Genomic DNA, 14,824 nt, shown 5'->3' on the forward strand with positions numbered 1-14,824 from the left:
TACTTCAACTCTCTTCAATCTGAATAGGCTCCTAATCAGTGATGTAGTGGGAAAAAAAAGTAATGCTCCCTTTCCTTTTAATGCTTTTTCCGCAAAAGGTGGGTAAACTGTCGAGCAAAAAAAAAAAGTGGCTAAACTACGTTTACTTGCATTTACCCTCCACTACACCACTGTTTTTAATCTCTTATATCTTCTTAGTGAGGTGTCCTGACCTCACTAATCAGCCTGGAGATTTCTGCCCTACAGCCAATCCAACACAAGCTGTCCTGGGAGACGCTTGAGCTCCGACAGAGACAAAACAAGACAGTATAACGCATGGGTGAGATCATGAATGCTTCTAGTTGAAAAAAACATTCAAAGGATAAACAAAAAATAAGCCAGACAACAACAGAAGAGGTGACGATGGAAGCTAAGCTATCAGAGATCCGAGAGTGCTGATCGACAGACTGGATACCAATCTTCAGGACGGACACTCAAGCAGTATGGGTGCTGTAAAACTATAATCACCAGATTCTCTGCATCTCTCATTGTTCTTCAGTTTTCTGACCGTTGAAATCTAAAAAACCTGAAATCCTGAACTAGAGGATTTAGGTTGGCGTGATTCATAGAATCGCCCGATAGAGGAAGTCTTAGAAAGATGGCACAGGGAGACGGGGTTATTGAAGATGAGAAGGAGATGGTGGCCGAGAAGCCCTTGGGGGGGGTGACTGAGGAGGAAGCTGCCTTGCTACAGGCCTTGGGGGGGATGACCGGGGAGGACGATGCTGCCTTGCTACACTTAATCCGCTATGTCGAGGCCCGCAACGCCGTGCCCTGGGATCAGAAGACCCGCCAGGAGAAGATGACCTACTACACTTACCGCTGCTTTCTCGTCTTCGTCATTGCCTCTGTCATCTTCTCCCTCTTTCTGCTGTTTGGGGAGTTTATTGACAAAACGTGGTGGGTGTCAAACTGTCATAAGATTAAGGTGTTTCTGTTAGACTTTGCCACATACCTGTTCGCCCAGGACGAAGGGGAGGAGATGATTGAACTGTAGGCCTATTGGACAGTGACATTGACAGAGATGCCTAACACATCATGATCACCACACCAGAGATTATTATTTGTCAGTAGGCTACTTTGCTTTGACAGAAATATTTAAAATGTGATTGATTGTTTTGTCTGTTTGGAAATCCTGTTTTTGTTTGTTACTGAATGTGTGCAAGGAAATCAACTAGATGTAATCTGAACTCCAAGATTGTCAGTTATTCAATAAACTCAATAGTTATTATTCTGCTGCATGGTTTATGTTTGATAGCCTATTTGGGTCCATGCTTTGGGGGCCATACCAGGGGCCCATATTCTGGATATATACCAATGCCAGTTCATGAAAATAGGACTACGAAGTGAGGAATCAATGAGAAGTGTCGAATTTGGTCAACAAAAAATTGAATTGCTAATTTGCTACATGAGGCTGATTTGATCGAATAGACGTTTCGTAATGGTTAGGCTGTTACGAATGCACTGATATAAGTGGGCGCATGTGGCATTTCGGCAACAAAAAAACGACTTAATATCTGTCCTTGCCTCCTACCGTCTGCCTTCCACCTTTAAAGACATGTATTTCCATTGTTAGAGCGGTCACTCGATTATCTTGTCAATATAATAGATATTCTTCGGTTTCACACGAAATTAGCCTACCCCTAGCCTGAATCACACATTCCAAATAATCATTTAATTTTGTCATGGCTTGACTTATTGCTGGACAAAATGTGTTGCTGCTGAAAATCATGTTTTAGTCCTAGCTATGTCGCGAAGAAATGGAAAGATCCTAGAACCATTTATGGTGATAATGTCTTCACACATACCGACACTTCATTCGTCAGGAGCATCTCATCCAAGCTTATTTTCTTTTGACGAGGCGTGAGGATGGACCAATAATATCTGGGCACTGCAAATTCCTCTATCTTCCGGTGACGACCCTCTTTCTCTTCCGGAAAATTCAGCGTGACCGACGTTTCGTGTCTGTTTAGACTTAAAGTAAGTTCATCTATTTAATACGGGTTAGACCATCAAAACGGCTTCAGTATAATAGTTAAGATGTTTTCATGTGCAGGTATATTATAAAAAGCTATTCTGTACAACAAATGTACCACGTTAGCAAAAAAAAAGGCGCGTGCTAGTGTTGCTAGCTAGCTTTATAGAAGCTAACGTCAGCGTTTGCTAGCTAACTAACATGACACCATTGCAACATATTGCATGAGCACCACGAACACATTTCAGTGCCTTTATCTGTATGTGAATTCTTACTTCTTCAAAACGTTTTTACAATGCCCCTTTTGTTGTAGTTAGGCAGAATGTATTTATTGTTTGAGTTTTCACGTGTCATGAGCTTAGTTAGATGTTAGTTTGCTAACTTAATAACTAACGTTAGCTAGCTATTACCTGCTCCAATGATGCCCATTTGGCGCATGCGCGGCTTGTTAGCTATATTCTTATGGCAGTATCATTGGCTAGGTCAGCGTTTCCCAAACTCAGTCCTGGGGGCCAAGGGATGCAAATGTAGGTTTTTGCCATAACACTGATTCAAATAATCAAAACTTGAGTTGTTTTCTTGAATCGGCTGTGTTCTGCTAGGACAAAATGTGCGCCCCATAGGACCTAGTTTGGGAAACACTGGGCTAACTAGTAGACAATCAAGAAATGACCAGTATCTTATTCATTAACTAATACAACATTGATCATTGCGGCAGGTAACCTAACAGTTAAGTCTTGGCCCAGTAACCGAAAGGTGGCTGGTTAGAATCATCATGCCCACTAGGTGAAAAAATCTGTCTGTGCCCTTAAGCAAGGCACTTATCCCTAATTGCTCCTGTAATTTGCTCTGGATAAGAGTCTGCTAAATGACTCAAATGTAAAAAATAAATACAAATAATAATAGTCGTTAACTAATTCGGCAAGTCATATCCTCATAGACGTGGATAAAGCCAATATGAATATCCAGAGAGTGCATTTCAAGTAGGCCAATATATAATAATCCAACTAACAGCTTTTTCTTCTTCTACATCCTCTCGCGTGCAGAATGCGTTACGTGGCCGCTTACCTCCTGGCTGTGCTCGGTGGCAACACCAGCCCCTCCTCCAAGGATATCAAGACCATCCTGGGGAGTGTAGGAATCGAGGCCGATGATGAGCGCCTAGACAAGGTATGGAACCGTTTAGGGCGACGCTGTCTTGTATTTTGAGAAGAAACTGAGTTACTTTTGTGTACTTCGATACTATTGCAGGACAGAGGCCTTGGTTTACACAGTAACTGGTGATAATAAGAACCTGAATTTGTATCCACAGGTTGTCAAAGAATTGAATGGAAAAGACATCAATGAAGTCATGAACTCTGGTGAGGCATTGTCCTTATGTCTTTGATTTGACTCGTGAATTCATACATGATAATTATGCCAGTTTTACACTATAAGGCCAACCCGAACGGTACTGTTGGCTGAGATATTTTCCCAGTACAGCTTGGTTTGGCACCATCATGTGATTCAGACTTTAGTCTGTAGATAGCATATAGGTGCAAATGTCATGAAACTACCATTCACTGTATAGTCTAAATTACTTGTCAATTAATTGCTCCATTACTCTTTGCAGGTCTCTCTAAATTGGCCTCCGTGCCAGCAGGTGGTGCTGTGGCGGCTCCTGCTGCTGCTGGGTCTGCTGCGGCTGGCGTTGCTCCTGCTGCTGGTAAGCACTCATAGTAGGGAGTCATTCATTTCAACGGACTGAAACACATTTATTTGAAATCAATTGCATGAAACAACACATTTCGAGGAAAACGCTTGATATTTTAAATGCACTTTGATATATGTATTTCTGGAAATGGTCTATGCGTTTTGGGGATAGGCTCCCAAATGTGAAACTAACCTATGTTTGTGTCTCTGTGCAGCGGAAGAGAAAAAGGAGGAGAAAGAGGAATCTGAAGAGGGATCTGATGATGACATGGGATTCGGACTCTTTGATTAATCTTCCTTCCGTTAGAGGTTGAAAAACCAATAATAAATGGAAATCGTTACAAGAAAGCCACTATCGTTCTTGTCTTAAAAAAATAAATATATCTTCATTACTTTATCATTATCATAACTGTTCAATATTGTAGGATTGTTAAAGGGGAAAGTGAATGTTACGATGACACAAACACATTGTGTATCCCACTGAGATATTGACCTTGGCCTGTGCCAAACCTGAAGTCTGGCGGAACAATAGTGTTCCTTTTGGCAACTACCACATTTTCTTGATATGGGAAAATACATTTTTTGCGTGCAGTGGCGCAGTTAGGATTAATTTGCTAATCTGTGCACCAACAAAAAAAGAAACCTTGTTGGATTATAAAATATCAAGAACAGTAAACACCTAGGAGTTCTGCGTTTCACACCTGGTATGGGTTTTTCTCTTTGCTCCCTTTTGTTCACAGAATAGCATGGGATTTACGTTTTAGACATGGTAAAGTTTAGAATCAACAATACTTGAAGTTGAGGTAATTGTACCGACTATTGTGTGTGTTTTTTGAGGTAGTCTCAACTACGTATTTATTTGGACAGTGAAGCTAAACGTTTTAATTTGTCTCTATACTCCAGCATTTTGGATTTGAGATCAATTGTTTGAGGTGACAGTACAGAATGTCACCTTTTATTTGAGGGTATTTTCATACATCTGTTTTACCGTTTAGAAATGAAAGCACTTTATGTATATAGTCCCCCCATTTGAAGGTGTCAAGTATTTGGATGAATTGACTTAGTACACTGAACAAAAATATGAATGCAACATGTAAAGTGTTGGGCCCATGATTCATGAGCTGAAATAAAGAGTCCCAGAAATTTCAATGACGGTGATTTGGCCCTGGTCTCGAGAAAGCAGTATATCCTTCGCGTCGGACTCATTTTGTCCAGTTCGAGGTGAGTAATCGCTGTTCTGATGTTCAGAAGCTCTTTTCGGTCATAAGAGACGGTAGCAGCAACATTATGTACAAAATAAGTAACAAACAATGCAAAAAAACAAACAAAATAGCACGGTTGATTAGGAGCCTGTAAAATGGCAGCCATCCCCTCCGGCGCCCGTTGCTCCTAGACTTTTCCAATTCACGAAAACAGCACTTACAGTTGACCGAGGCAGCTCTAGCAGGGCAGAAACTTGACGAACTGACTTGTTGGAAAGGTGGCATCTTATGATTGTGCCACGTTGAAAGTCACTGAGCTCTTCAGTAAGGCCATTCTGCTGCCAATGTTTGTCTATGGAGATTGCATGGCTGTGTGCTTGATTTTATACACTTGTCAGCAACAGGTGTGGCTGAAATAGCCAAATACAGTAATTTGAAGAGGTGTCCACATACTTTTGTATATATAGTGTATTTGGACTCAAATGTCACTGATACGTACTTAACATGTTTGCATGTGAAACTACTTCTCTGGTTGGTGGGCTGCATACAGTGCCATGCAGATCAGGTCCCATCTATGACTAAGTCGCTTTGGATAAAAGCGTCTGCTAAATGGCATATTATTATTATGACTCCTGTATTCTGCCTATGTTATTTGTTGATGTGTTTGGCATCTTTAACAATATCTAAGGGGGATGAGAAATGGTCTACTGCCATTCATGACACAGCAGTGACATCTTGTGGATAAATTAAATACAAGATTTTGTTTAGTACACATTTTCTCTCAGAAGGTGGTTTATAAAATGGCATCTTTACAGACAATTCCACATACAAATAAACATTTTCCAGAATATCTACTTGAAGGTTAAAAAGTAAATATATAAATATGAAACTGTCTGTTGCCAGGGCATTTCGAGTCATGGTGTCCACTAAAAATAGTTTCACCTTGCAACATGGCATAGTCTGGCAGTCCTAACAGTGCCTGGTCAAATATCCCTGTCCAGTGTCAACTCCACACTGCTGGTTGTGGGAGGAACTCAACCCCTTTCCCCCTGCTCCTACTTCTCTCCTTGTGCCTGTATCTATCTCCCAGGAAAATGAAATATGCAAATAACAGAGGCAAGTGTTACCCTTTAACTGTATGCATGACAATAAAAGTGTGAATAGTTGTTTTTTTCTCAACTAGTTTGCTTTGAAATGTCTAGGTACACCAGTGGAGGCTGCTGAGGGGAGGACGGCTCATAATAATGGCTGGAATGGAGTGAATGGAATGGTATCAAACACATGCATGTTTTTGATACCATTCCATTTACTCCTTTCCAGCCATTATTATGAGCCGTTCTCCCCTCAGCAGCCTCCACTGCTGTACACTAAGATCTTTGTGGACGTGATGCCTTTGTTTTGAAGACAAATGACCTCATCGCTTTGTGTAAAGAGATTCATACTACACTGATGATAGCTGTAGTTATTACAATGTATAAATAGACCAGAGTCAAAAGTTCAACCAAATTAAAATGTGTTGCAGATATGAAGCACCCTCTAGTAAGGATGAGAAATGTTCATTCCCAGTCCTCTCTGGGGAGTGACACCGACTCACAGCCTGTCCTGAAAGAAGAGGAGGAAGAGGACGTAACGATAGAGGAGGAAGAGGAGCAGAAAGGTGACGTATTGACAGACTCCGAGCTGGATCCAGAGTTGCCTGAGGAGTATTACCATGGCCTGGAGGACCTGAGGTGGAACCTGAGCTCTCTAGAGAAAGCTGTATATCTCGCCCTGCCACCGTGGGTCCAGGGAGGTATGCACGACGACACCACCCACACGCCACATCACCATGTCGTGCCACTGCTGCGTTGTTAGTGGGCATTTAGCCACAACTTCTGCCCTGAATTCAGCTGTCCCTTAACTGTGAAGCCATGCCCAGATGGGTGAGACAATTATAAACATTGCTCAATAGTGAAACATAAAACATTTCTCTCTCACATTCAAGTTTTGTTTTATGGTTTCTTCACCTTTGACAGCCAAGACTGTTATAATATCATTATAACCTTGTTTTATTTTACCTTTATTTAAACAGGGATTCACCATTGAGACCAGGGTCTCTTTCACAAGGGAGCCCAGCATATACAAATCATAGACTAAATCAAAACAAAATCAGATAGGACAAAAACAAACTAAAATACAGCTCAACAAACAATCAAGAAAAACAGCCACGTTCCTGAGCAAATAGTTCCCCAATCAATATTTTAAATTGCCCAAGCAGCATCAGAGCGTCTAATTGCAGTGTATTTTAGGATTTACCTAATTCGGTGGAGACTCGAGAGTTAACCAACCCTGTGAGCGGGTTTGGTATGTCATGTTTTTTTTTATACTATAACAACAAAGTAAGGTAAGTTGGAAGCTAGTGTAGTAGGGCTTTGTAAACAAAAAGGGAGTAAAGAATTGATCTATGGGACTTTAATGAGGACCAGCCAACCTTTTGATATAGTTGTGCTTGTTTTGTCTACTGTTTCAGCATTGCTGTGTAACCTCATGGCTAAATGTGGCGTAAACAACTCATTCTTCCCAGCCCGTCTGCTGTCTTACCTGCTGCTGCCCTACACACTGCCAGCCTCCATCTTCCTCCATGTCAACTACAGGTGCTGCTCAATACTAGCGTCTAGACAAACAACAACCACGTTGAATTGATCAAAAGAACAAAGAAAACAATCACATTACCCCACTGACCATAAAATGTCCATCAATCAAAACATGATAGCATAGTTATTATGACTAACACCATTAAAATAAGCAGAATTATGGAAACTTCATAGACAATTCATAGACATGTCCGGGGATTTCCTAGCGTAAACTTAGCTGTGAACTGATGCAGTGTTTACAGTACACATTCGGTACAGTCTACCCCTTAGTTACATACTGTAACTATGTCTCTTTCTGTCATGTTATTAGTTTTATCTTATTTAACCTTTATTTAACTCGGCAAGTCAGTTAAGAACACATTCTTATTTACAATGACGGCCTACCCCGGCCAAACCCGGACGACGCTGGGCCAATTGTGCGCCGCCCTATGGGACTCCCAATCATGGCTGGTTGTGATACAGCCTGGAATCGAACCAGGGTCTGGAGTGACGCCTCTAGCATTGAGATGCAGTACCTTAGACCGCTGCTTGTGTTCATACCATATTACAATTTCTACATTTGTGTCTGTATGTTTTTTTTTGCTTCAACTTGTGGTCACATGTACTGTACATCCCCCAGGGTGCTGTGTTGGCTCCGCCAAGTCCCAGGGAAGTGGCTGTGGCAGGGTGTCGAAATGGCCATGCTGTTTCTTCTAAAGCTCTCTGACCCCAGGAAGAACCTCGTGCACAGGTGAGACGTGACTGTCTGATCATATTAGCTGTAAGACAGCGATCCCAGTTACTGGAAATCATATGCCACACAAACACCATGGTGTTACTGGCAAGAGCTTCCCCATCAGGTGAGAATTGGTTGAGTCACCATTTGTTATTTCAAAATAATGTCTGGCTATTGCATGATATCAACGTGGTTGGTGGATCTGATTTCAATAGATTTTCTTGTCAGGTAAACCCTGATTTCAACCAACTTGACTACAGGATTTCTAGGTGTGGTTCATTTTAAACTGTGGGCAATTATGAAGTGTCAATCAAAATTGAATGTTGATCTGTCATTGCCTGGTGGGTAGCTCCTGTCTGTGTCAGACATGGTCATTTTAATCTCTCTTCTACCGACTACTTTCCCATAACACTCTCAGTCAGGCTAGTGCAGCCAGTGCTCTCTCTTACACACTGTTTTGTGATGCTTTTAGGTTGTGGCCCTCTGGTCCTGTGAGATTTTGGCCCGGTGGTCCTGCCAGGTTATGGCCCTGCAATCCTATCAGGTTGTGGCCCTGCAATCCTATCAGGTTGTGGCCCTGCAATCCTATCAGGTTGTGGCCCTGCAATCTTATCAGGTTGTGGCCCCTACGCTTTCTGGCGTCTGCCAAAGAAACACATACACAGTCTAAGAGTGCAGAGGATCCTCCTCCACAGCAGCGCCGTCGCTCCGTCCTGCGGTTCCAGCTCTCCACCACCAGCACCCATTACACAACCGAGACCCCCAACACCCCAACCGAGAGCCACCCTGACCCCCTGGGCTTCTCCCTCCTCTTCAACCTGGAACTAGCGATGGACAACCAGCCCAATCAGCCCAACAACCAGTCTCTACTCCATCACAGCGAGAGGCTGCTGCCACTGGAGTATGGCCCCTGCATAAATGAAGAGGAGACCCTGGCCTCCCCACACATCTCCTACATAGGGGTGGAGGAAGAGGAGGAGAGGATGTCACAGGGAGGGGATGAGGTGGAGGAAGGGTTAGCTCTCCTCCACAGCCTTCCTATGGAGTGTGCCAATACTGGCTAATGTTGGCTGACTTTAGGGTCAGGAGTTTTTCCTGATCAGGTCACATGGTTAGGGATGTGATTTTCTCAGCAGATGAATAGCAGACCTAAGCATGCCTGTATCCAATTCAAAACTAGTTTGTACTTTGAAGTATACTGTATGTTGAACCAGATTAGTGAAGTCAACTCTCATGTGCCGCATGAGGCAATAAGCACAAAAGCCCTCTTTCTGCTACGCTCTTCCATTCTCACTCCAGGATGCACAGTGACGGGAAGGAATGATGATCAGGGTACAGTCCCTCTTAGTCACATCACATAGTCAAAACAACTCCCTCATCATATCCCTTATCAGCTGACTTCCAGGTAAAGTAGTAGGTATTACTTATATTGTATTAGATTTATGATGTATTTTATGACATTGTATATGCATGGCTCCCTTGTAAAAGAGACACTGGTCTCAATGGTGACTCCCTGATTAAATAAAGGTCAATAAAAAAAAAAACACTGTAGCAGTCAGACTTAAGACATGTAATGACTGTGGCCAAAGTTCCACAGTATTACACCTGAACTAGTTTAATCAGATTACTTTCAGGTATTTGATCGTTGGTATTGTTCATCAAGTGAGTGCCAGTCCTATGAGTGGGGGGCTACCCGGCAGAGATGCAAATCACATCTTGAACGGCAAACTCCATTCGCCCACTGGCGGTAGGAATTTATAGCCTTGGGTATAAGAAAGGAGTGAAATAGCAAGCAGGAGGACATATTTTGCTATATGGTTACTATCAGTGTTTGATAGGATCCTAATCAACACCATTATTTTGTTAGATGAATACTAATAGCTTTAGATTGAGACAATGTTAAAGCCTTTTTCACCTTGACCAACTGTTTTGCTGAGGTTAAGTGGAACTTGGTTCATTTAATAAAAGTACGTAAGAGGTCAACAAATGAAGAGGCCGTCGCTTTATTTTCTTACTCAAAGCTCTGACACAGTTGAAAGAATTCAGCTCTCTTTCTCTTGAAGGACAGTTAGGCAATTATCTAACCAATGTCAAATGCTGATACTGTATCAACCAAGGTACCATCAAATAATGCATTTCAATCAGTAGAAGTAGTAGGCTTTTTAACAAAAATATAATTTATTAAATGTTACAAAGTGTGAATGCCTGCATACACATCTATATAAATGTCACAAGTTTCATTAGCAGTTGTTCATCCATAAACAATGATGAAACTAAAGATTGCACTGCCAATAATTATAATTGTTATTTTAAAAAGTAAATACAATTATGCAGCAATTTTCATGTAATTGCACTAATACTAAAGTGCACTGTGTAAACTGCTGTAAAGTGCATTCTAAAAATGCTGTAAAACATTGACATTGTAGAAATAATAATAATATATATATATAATAATAATAATATAATATAATATGCCATTTAGCAGACGCTTTTATCCAAAGCGACTTACAGTCATGCGTGCATACATTTAACGTATGGGTGGCTCCAGCGGGAATTGACCCGTGGCGTTGCAAGCACCATGTTCTAACAACTGAGCCACACAGGACCACAGTATTAGAGAAAATATATTTATACCACCTGGAAATATTGCTACATAAATAGCTTTGATCAATAGTTTGGTTTTCTTATTCTTTCACGTGTCATAAGTAGAATCCCCAGAAACAATTAATTACTCTATGGTTACTGTAGGGCCGTGTTTCATTATCCTGGTCCTGGGGGTTCAGATTTTAGTTCTTGCCCTAGCACTACACACCTCATGCAACTTATCAACTCATCATCAAACATTTGATTAGTGGAATCAGGTGTGTAGAGCTAGGGCAAAACCAAACATGTGCCCCCCTTGGGGTCCCCAGAACCAGGATGAGGAAACCCTGCTGTAGGGAGATAACACATTCGGTACCTGTACCTTGTAGCAAGTACATGCAGTAACTGTAGGCTACATTGTACTTACTATCACTAATTCAAGTAAGTAAATACAGAATGCCCCACGAGTGGTAAGTCCATAGTGCATATATTTTACTTGCTAACCTGTACACATAGTAGTTATATAGATTTACTAGTGTAGATTTACTGGTACAAGGCCTACTATAAGTGGTTGTCATGTGGTGTTCCCTGGGTGACTTGCCTCTGGGTTTTATTTGTGTCTCAGGGAACAGTCCATGTGCTATTCCAATAATGAATATGTTTACTTTCCCCTGCAGTAGTAGGTCTCATTTGCATGTGTTGGTGCATAAATGATTAGGACCATCCTAGTTATGCAACGTCTGATCTGGATTAACCTGCAAAGCAACATAAATGTCATTAGAAACATATTTGATCTTCCTTGATTCACCTGCTAACAGCACTGTGGTTAAAGGTACAAAACAGGTTTTAACTTGTGTGTTGGCGGTGTTTCTGTGTCACAATCCCTTCTGACCTCTAGTTTAGTTTATTTACCCCACAGGAGGCTGATGAGGGCTCATAATAATGTCCGGAACGGCGCAAATGGAATGGCATCAATCACCTGGCGACCATGTGTTTGACGTATTTCATACCATTCCACTGACTCCGCTCCAGTCATTACCACAAGCCCATTCTCCCCAATTAAGGAGCCACCAACCTCCTGTGATTTACACATAATTACATACATTCTAATTAGAAGAAAAAACAGGGCTGACTCTTGCCTCTGTTGTCTGTGTGAAGCGGTCCTCTAAGTAGCGGTTGCCCAGGCCCATGATGTGTCCTGTGGATTGTCTGGAGAGACAAGCCACCCTGGCTGTGAAGTCCAGAGTGAAGGCCAGCTTGACCAGCTCCGGGGCGTTGACGGGCCCGGGCCCAGGCCCAGCAGTGTGTGGTGTCTGGCGGCTCTGGCCTGTAGGGGTCTCTGTCTCCACGTACGTATCAGCCAACTGCTGGAAGGTACTGTAGGATAGCTTCTGGAAGAATGCGCTCAGGCTGGGGTTTTCCTTCAGCTATGGCGAGAGCAGGACATACTTTCATGAGTGAACATAGAATAATACGTTATTATCCATGAGGAAATAGCAAATTTAGCCGGAAATCCAGACCCGTTTTGTGCCAACGTTCCCCACCTTATACTCTGTGCCATTTACCAAACATGTTTGGCATAGGACACTGAGTACAAGGGGTGGAATGTTAGCACAAACACACTGGTACCCAGGCTATAGCAAGCTATCCTGGATGTGAAAGATAAATTTAGTGTCAAAGATAGACTGTGTTAAGTTTCTCAGATACAATAAAACAATTTTTTGTAGGTTATGAACACAAACCTTGTTATCAATGACGTCTCCTTGCTGCTTCATCAGAACAATGATCCTTTTGATGACGTCCTCTGGAAGAAATGGATAGAAAGGGTCAATAGAAGTCTACACAGTTTTAAGTGATGTACTGTATTACATGACCTTTACAGTTTATATATAAAATGCTTATGTTGCTATTGAATGTGTGATTTCTATTACGATTAGATAAGACATCAATACACATGAGAACATTGCTTGATGATAGGCTACTTACCATCTGTAGAAGCTGTGTCTTTCTCCTCAGACACAATCTTCTCCAGCTCTTCTGACACTTTCTCATAGTACGAGTCTGTAAGCCCCACACTCACAACCGCTGTAGAGAGTAACAAGTAACAGTCTTTTTTTCATGCAATAACTCTCTAATAACTGGACTACCAACTAACTCTCTAATAACTGGACTACCAACTAACTCTCTAATAACTGGACTACCAACTAACTCTCTAATAACTGGACTACCAACTAACTCTCTAATAACTGGACTACCAACTAACTCTCTAATAACTGGACTACCAACTAACTCTCTAATAATTGGACTACCAACTAGCGCCCGAGTCAACTAGGGCCCAGTTTCCCAAAACATTGTTAAACTAAGATTATCCACAAAATCCTACGTTTGAACAAAAGGACCATAACAAAACAAAAAAACAGTACTGTGTGTGATAACTGTTTGGGTGCCATGCCCCCTCAAACCTACATTCAACTCCAGTTATTTCTGTGGTGTTGGTCCTGTTCCGAGCTGATGATCTCCTCACAGACCCTCTGAGGCTGTCACTCCTGATTTTTCTCAGAGGTCGTCTCCTCATGGAGCTCCATTGCTTTTTGATGGATTTATTTTTCGGCACGTTTCCTTGTGTCTGTCGACCAGTCTCTGTGCCAGACTCATGCTCATCTTTCTTGTCACTCGCCTTCCTCGAGAAGAAACCCAGAAAACCTTTCCAGAGAGACGTCTTTTTGCTCTTCTTCTTGCCCTCTTTAAACTTATTCTCCAGTTCAGTAGACGCCTCAATCTCAAGAATATCAGCAGGCCCTGGGATTTCTACAGGAGCCGCATTTGGTATAGCAAAGCCCTCGTCAGGTGGTGTGCTGGTGGCATTGCCCTCGTCAGGTGGTGTGCTGGTGGCATTGCCCTCGTCAAGTTTGCTGGGCCCGAAGGTGACCAAGGAGTCAATAGAATGCCGGTGGACTCTTCTGTGTTTCTCTGACAGTGTCACCCACTTTCGAGGCTTTGTTGGTGACCTCTGGTCCTCACATGTCCCGTCATTTAAACTGATGCTGCGCTTCACATACACTTCCAAGAGGTGACTGGTGTCCTTGTGGCCCAGATAGAGCAGCTGGGCCTGTTTGGGCATCTTCTTCTCTGTAACCTCCATGATAGGAATCTACAATAGATCATGCAAAATTATTTTAAAAAAATTCATTACTGTAAAGATATCTAGATTTATGCTCATGTTTTTCTTTCAACATTATGAGATGACACAATTGCATAATCGTCTTGGATATGTTGTTTTGGTTTCACTTGTAAAATAGCCTAAAGTAAAGTTTTCGTTTACATTTTCTGAAATACGGCTACACCAACGATTAAGCACAACATTGGGTGGCCAGAAAATTGCAAAACAGTTGTCACTGGTCGTGGTATTTTACGCAATGCTGATCTGACTTCTTCTTGAACATTAACGGTAGCCTACCATTTCCACTTCAACTTGCAATTTCCCATGTGAATATGTCAGTCGACAACATTAAATAGAATAGAATATCATAGGTACAGTAGGCTACTCACTTTTTAAAAACTAGCTTGCTGTTCCCTTCCCGGTAAATGTGTTGATTTCGACGTTTTGACTAGGTGAGATATCCGTACCTAAAAATGATCTCGTTCAACAAACACCCTTTTTGGACATAATATTGTCGCTTTGTTTCCGCCTTCTTTACCGACAGCCTATCACCACCCTTCATGCAGAGCGCGTACCTGGCTGAAGTGTTGCACTATTACAGGTGAGTAAAAGGCCTACAGTTAAATGCGTCATATGATTTCTTCTCAACCGTAGCTTAGGGCTTGTTTACGGTTTCGATGTTGTCCTGATCGTCCAACAAGGGGAAATTACGGAGTTGGTTCTAGTTAACCTGAAACGCACACACAAACACAAGCGCACGCACACACACCCACACACACAGTCAATGCTGCTGTTCAAATATTTAAAAAAATATATATACTATTG

General features: G+C 42.0%; 3 protein-coding genes across 4 annotated transcripts; 2 read left to right on the plus strand and 1 right to left on the minus strand.

The window, feature by feature from the left end:
* The first annotated feature begins 1,911 nt into the window (after positions 1–1,911).
* Positions 1,912–4,103, plus strand: LOC121574908 (60S acidic ribosomal protein P2). The gene is made up of 5 exons (XM_041887577.1): positions 1,912–2,019; positions 3,061–3,184; positions 3,327–3,375; positions 3,627–3,719; positions 3,922–4,103. Exons 2-5 carry the CDS (start codon positions 3,062–3,064, stop codon positions 3,996–3,998), a joined length of 342 nt encoding a protein of 113 aa, XP_041743511.1. The 5' UTR covers positions 1,912–2,019; position 3,061; the 3' UTR covers positions 3,999–4,103.
* Positions 4,104–5,312: 1,209 nt separating this feature from the next.
* LOC121574907 lies at positions 5,313–10,228 on the plus strand. 2 transcript variants are annotated; one of them, XM_041887575.2, is made up of 5 exons: positions 5,313–6,024; positions 6,431–6,700; positions 7,418–7,541; positions 8,161–8,271; positions 8,729–10,228. In XM_041887575.2, exons 1-5 carry the CDS (start codon positions 6,003–6,005, stop codon positions 9,318–9,320), a joined length of 1,119 nt encoding a protein of 372 aa, XP_041743509.2. In that variant the 5' UTR covers positions 5,313–6,002; the 3' UTR covers positions 9,321–10,228. The 2 variants fall into 2 exon arrangements, with proteins under 2 accessions (XP_041743509.2, XP_041743510.2); XM_041887576.2 differs by having other exon boundaries at positions 7,472–7,541.
* A 504-nt stretch (positions 10,229–10,732) lies between these two features.
* LOC121575826 lies at positions 10,733–14,507 on the minus strand. The gene is made up of 5 exons (XM_041889118.2): positions 14,389–14,507; positions 13,306–13,990; positions 12,826–12,924; positions 12,582–12,643; positions 10,733–12,266 (listed from the first exon to the last, which is right to left on the minus strand). Exons 2-5 carry the CDS (start codon positions 13,979–13,981, stop codon positions 11,946–11,948), a joined length of 1,158 nt encoding a protein of 385 aa, XP_041745052.2. The 5' UTR covers positions 13,982–13,990; positions 14,389–14,507; the 3' UTR covers positions 10,733–11,945.
* Positions 14,508–14,824: the final 317 nt, after the last annotated feature.

This window comes from Coregonus clupeaformis, chromosome 10, assembly GCF_020615455.1.
Source record: "Coregonus clupeaformis isolate EN_2021a chromosome 10, ASM2061545v1, whole genome shotgun sequence".
NCBI lineage: Eukaryota > Metazoa > Chordata > Actinopteri > Salmoniformes > Salmonidae > Coregonus > Coregonus clupeaformis.

Bases quoted from the DNA above. Each gene is read 5' to 3' on its own strand.
- LOC121574908 (XM_041887577.1), top strand. From the start codon at position 3,062: ATGCGTTACGTGGCCGCTTACCTCCTGGCTGTGCTCGGTGGCAACACC. The intron at 3,376-3,626 runs GTGAGGCATTGT...TACTCTTTGCAG, and splicing joins CAATGAAGTCATGAACTCTG to GTCTCTCTAAATTGGCCTCC. The intron at 3,720-3,921 runs GTAAGCACTCAT...GTCTCTGTGCAG, and splicing joins TGGCGTTGCTCCTGCTGCTG to CGGAAGAGAAAAAGGAGGAG.
- LOC121574907 (XM_041887575.2), top strand. From the start codon at position 6,003: ATGAAATATGCAAATAACAGAG. The intron at 6,025-6,430 runs GCAAGTGTTACC...AATGTGTTGCAG, and splicing joins GAAATATGCAAATAACAGAG to ATATGAAGCACCCTCTAGTA. The intron at 8,272-8,728 runs GTGAGACGTGAC...TGATGCTTTTAG, and splicing joins AGGAAGAACCTCGTGCACAG to GTTGTGGCCCTCTGGTCCTG.
- LOC121575826 (XM_041889118.2), bottom strand. From the start codon at position 13,981: ATGGAGGTTACAGAGAAGAAGATGCCCAAACAGGCCCAGCTGCTCTAT. The intron at 12,925-13,305 runs GTAGGTTTGAGG...TACTCTCTACAG, and splicing joins AGAAATAACTGGAGTTGAAT to CGGTTGTGAGTGTGGGGCTT. The intron at 12,644-12,825 runs GTAAGTAGCCTA...CATTTCTTCCAG, and splicing joins AGACACAGCTTCTACAGATG to AGGACGTCATCAAAAGGATC.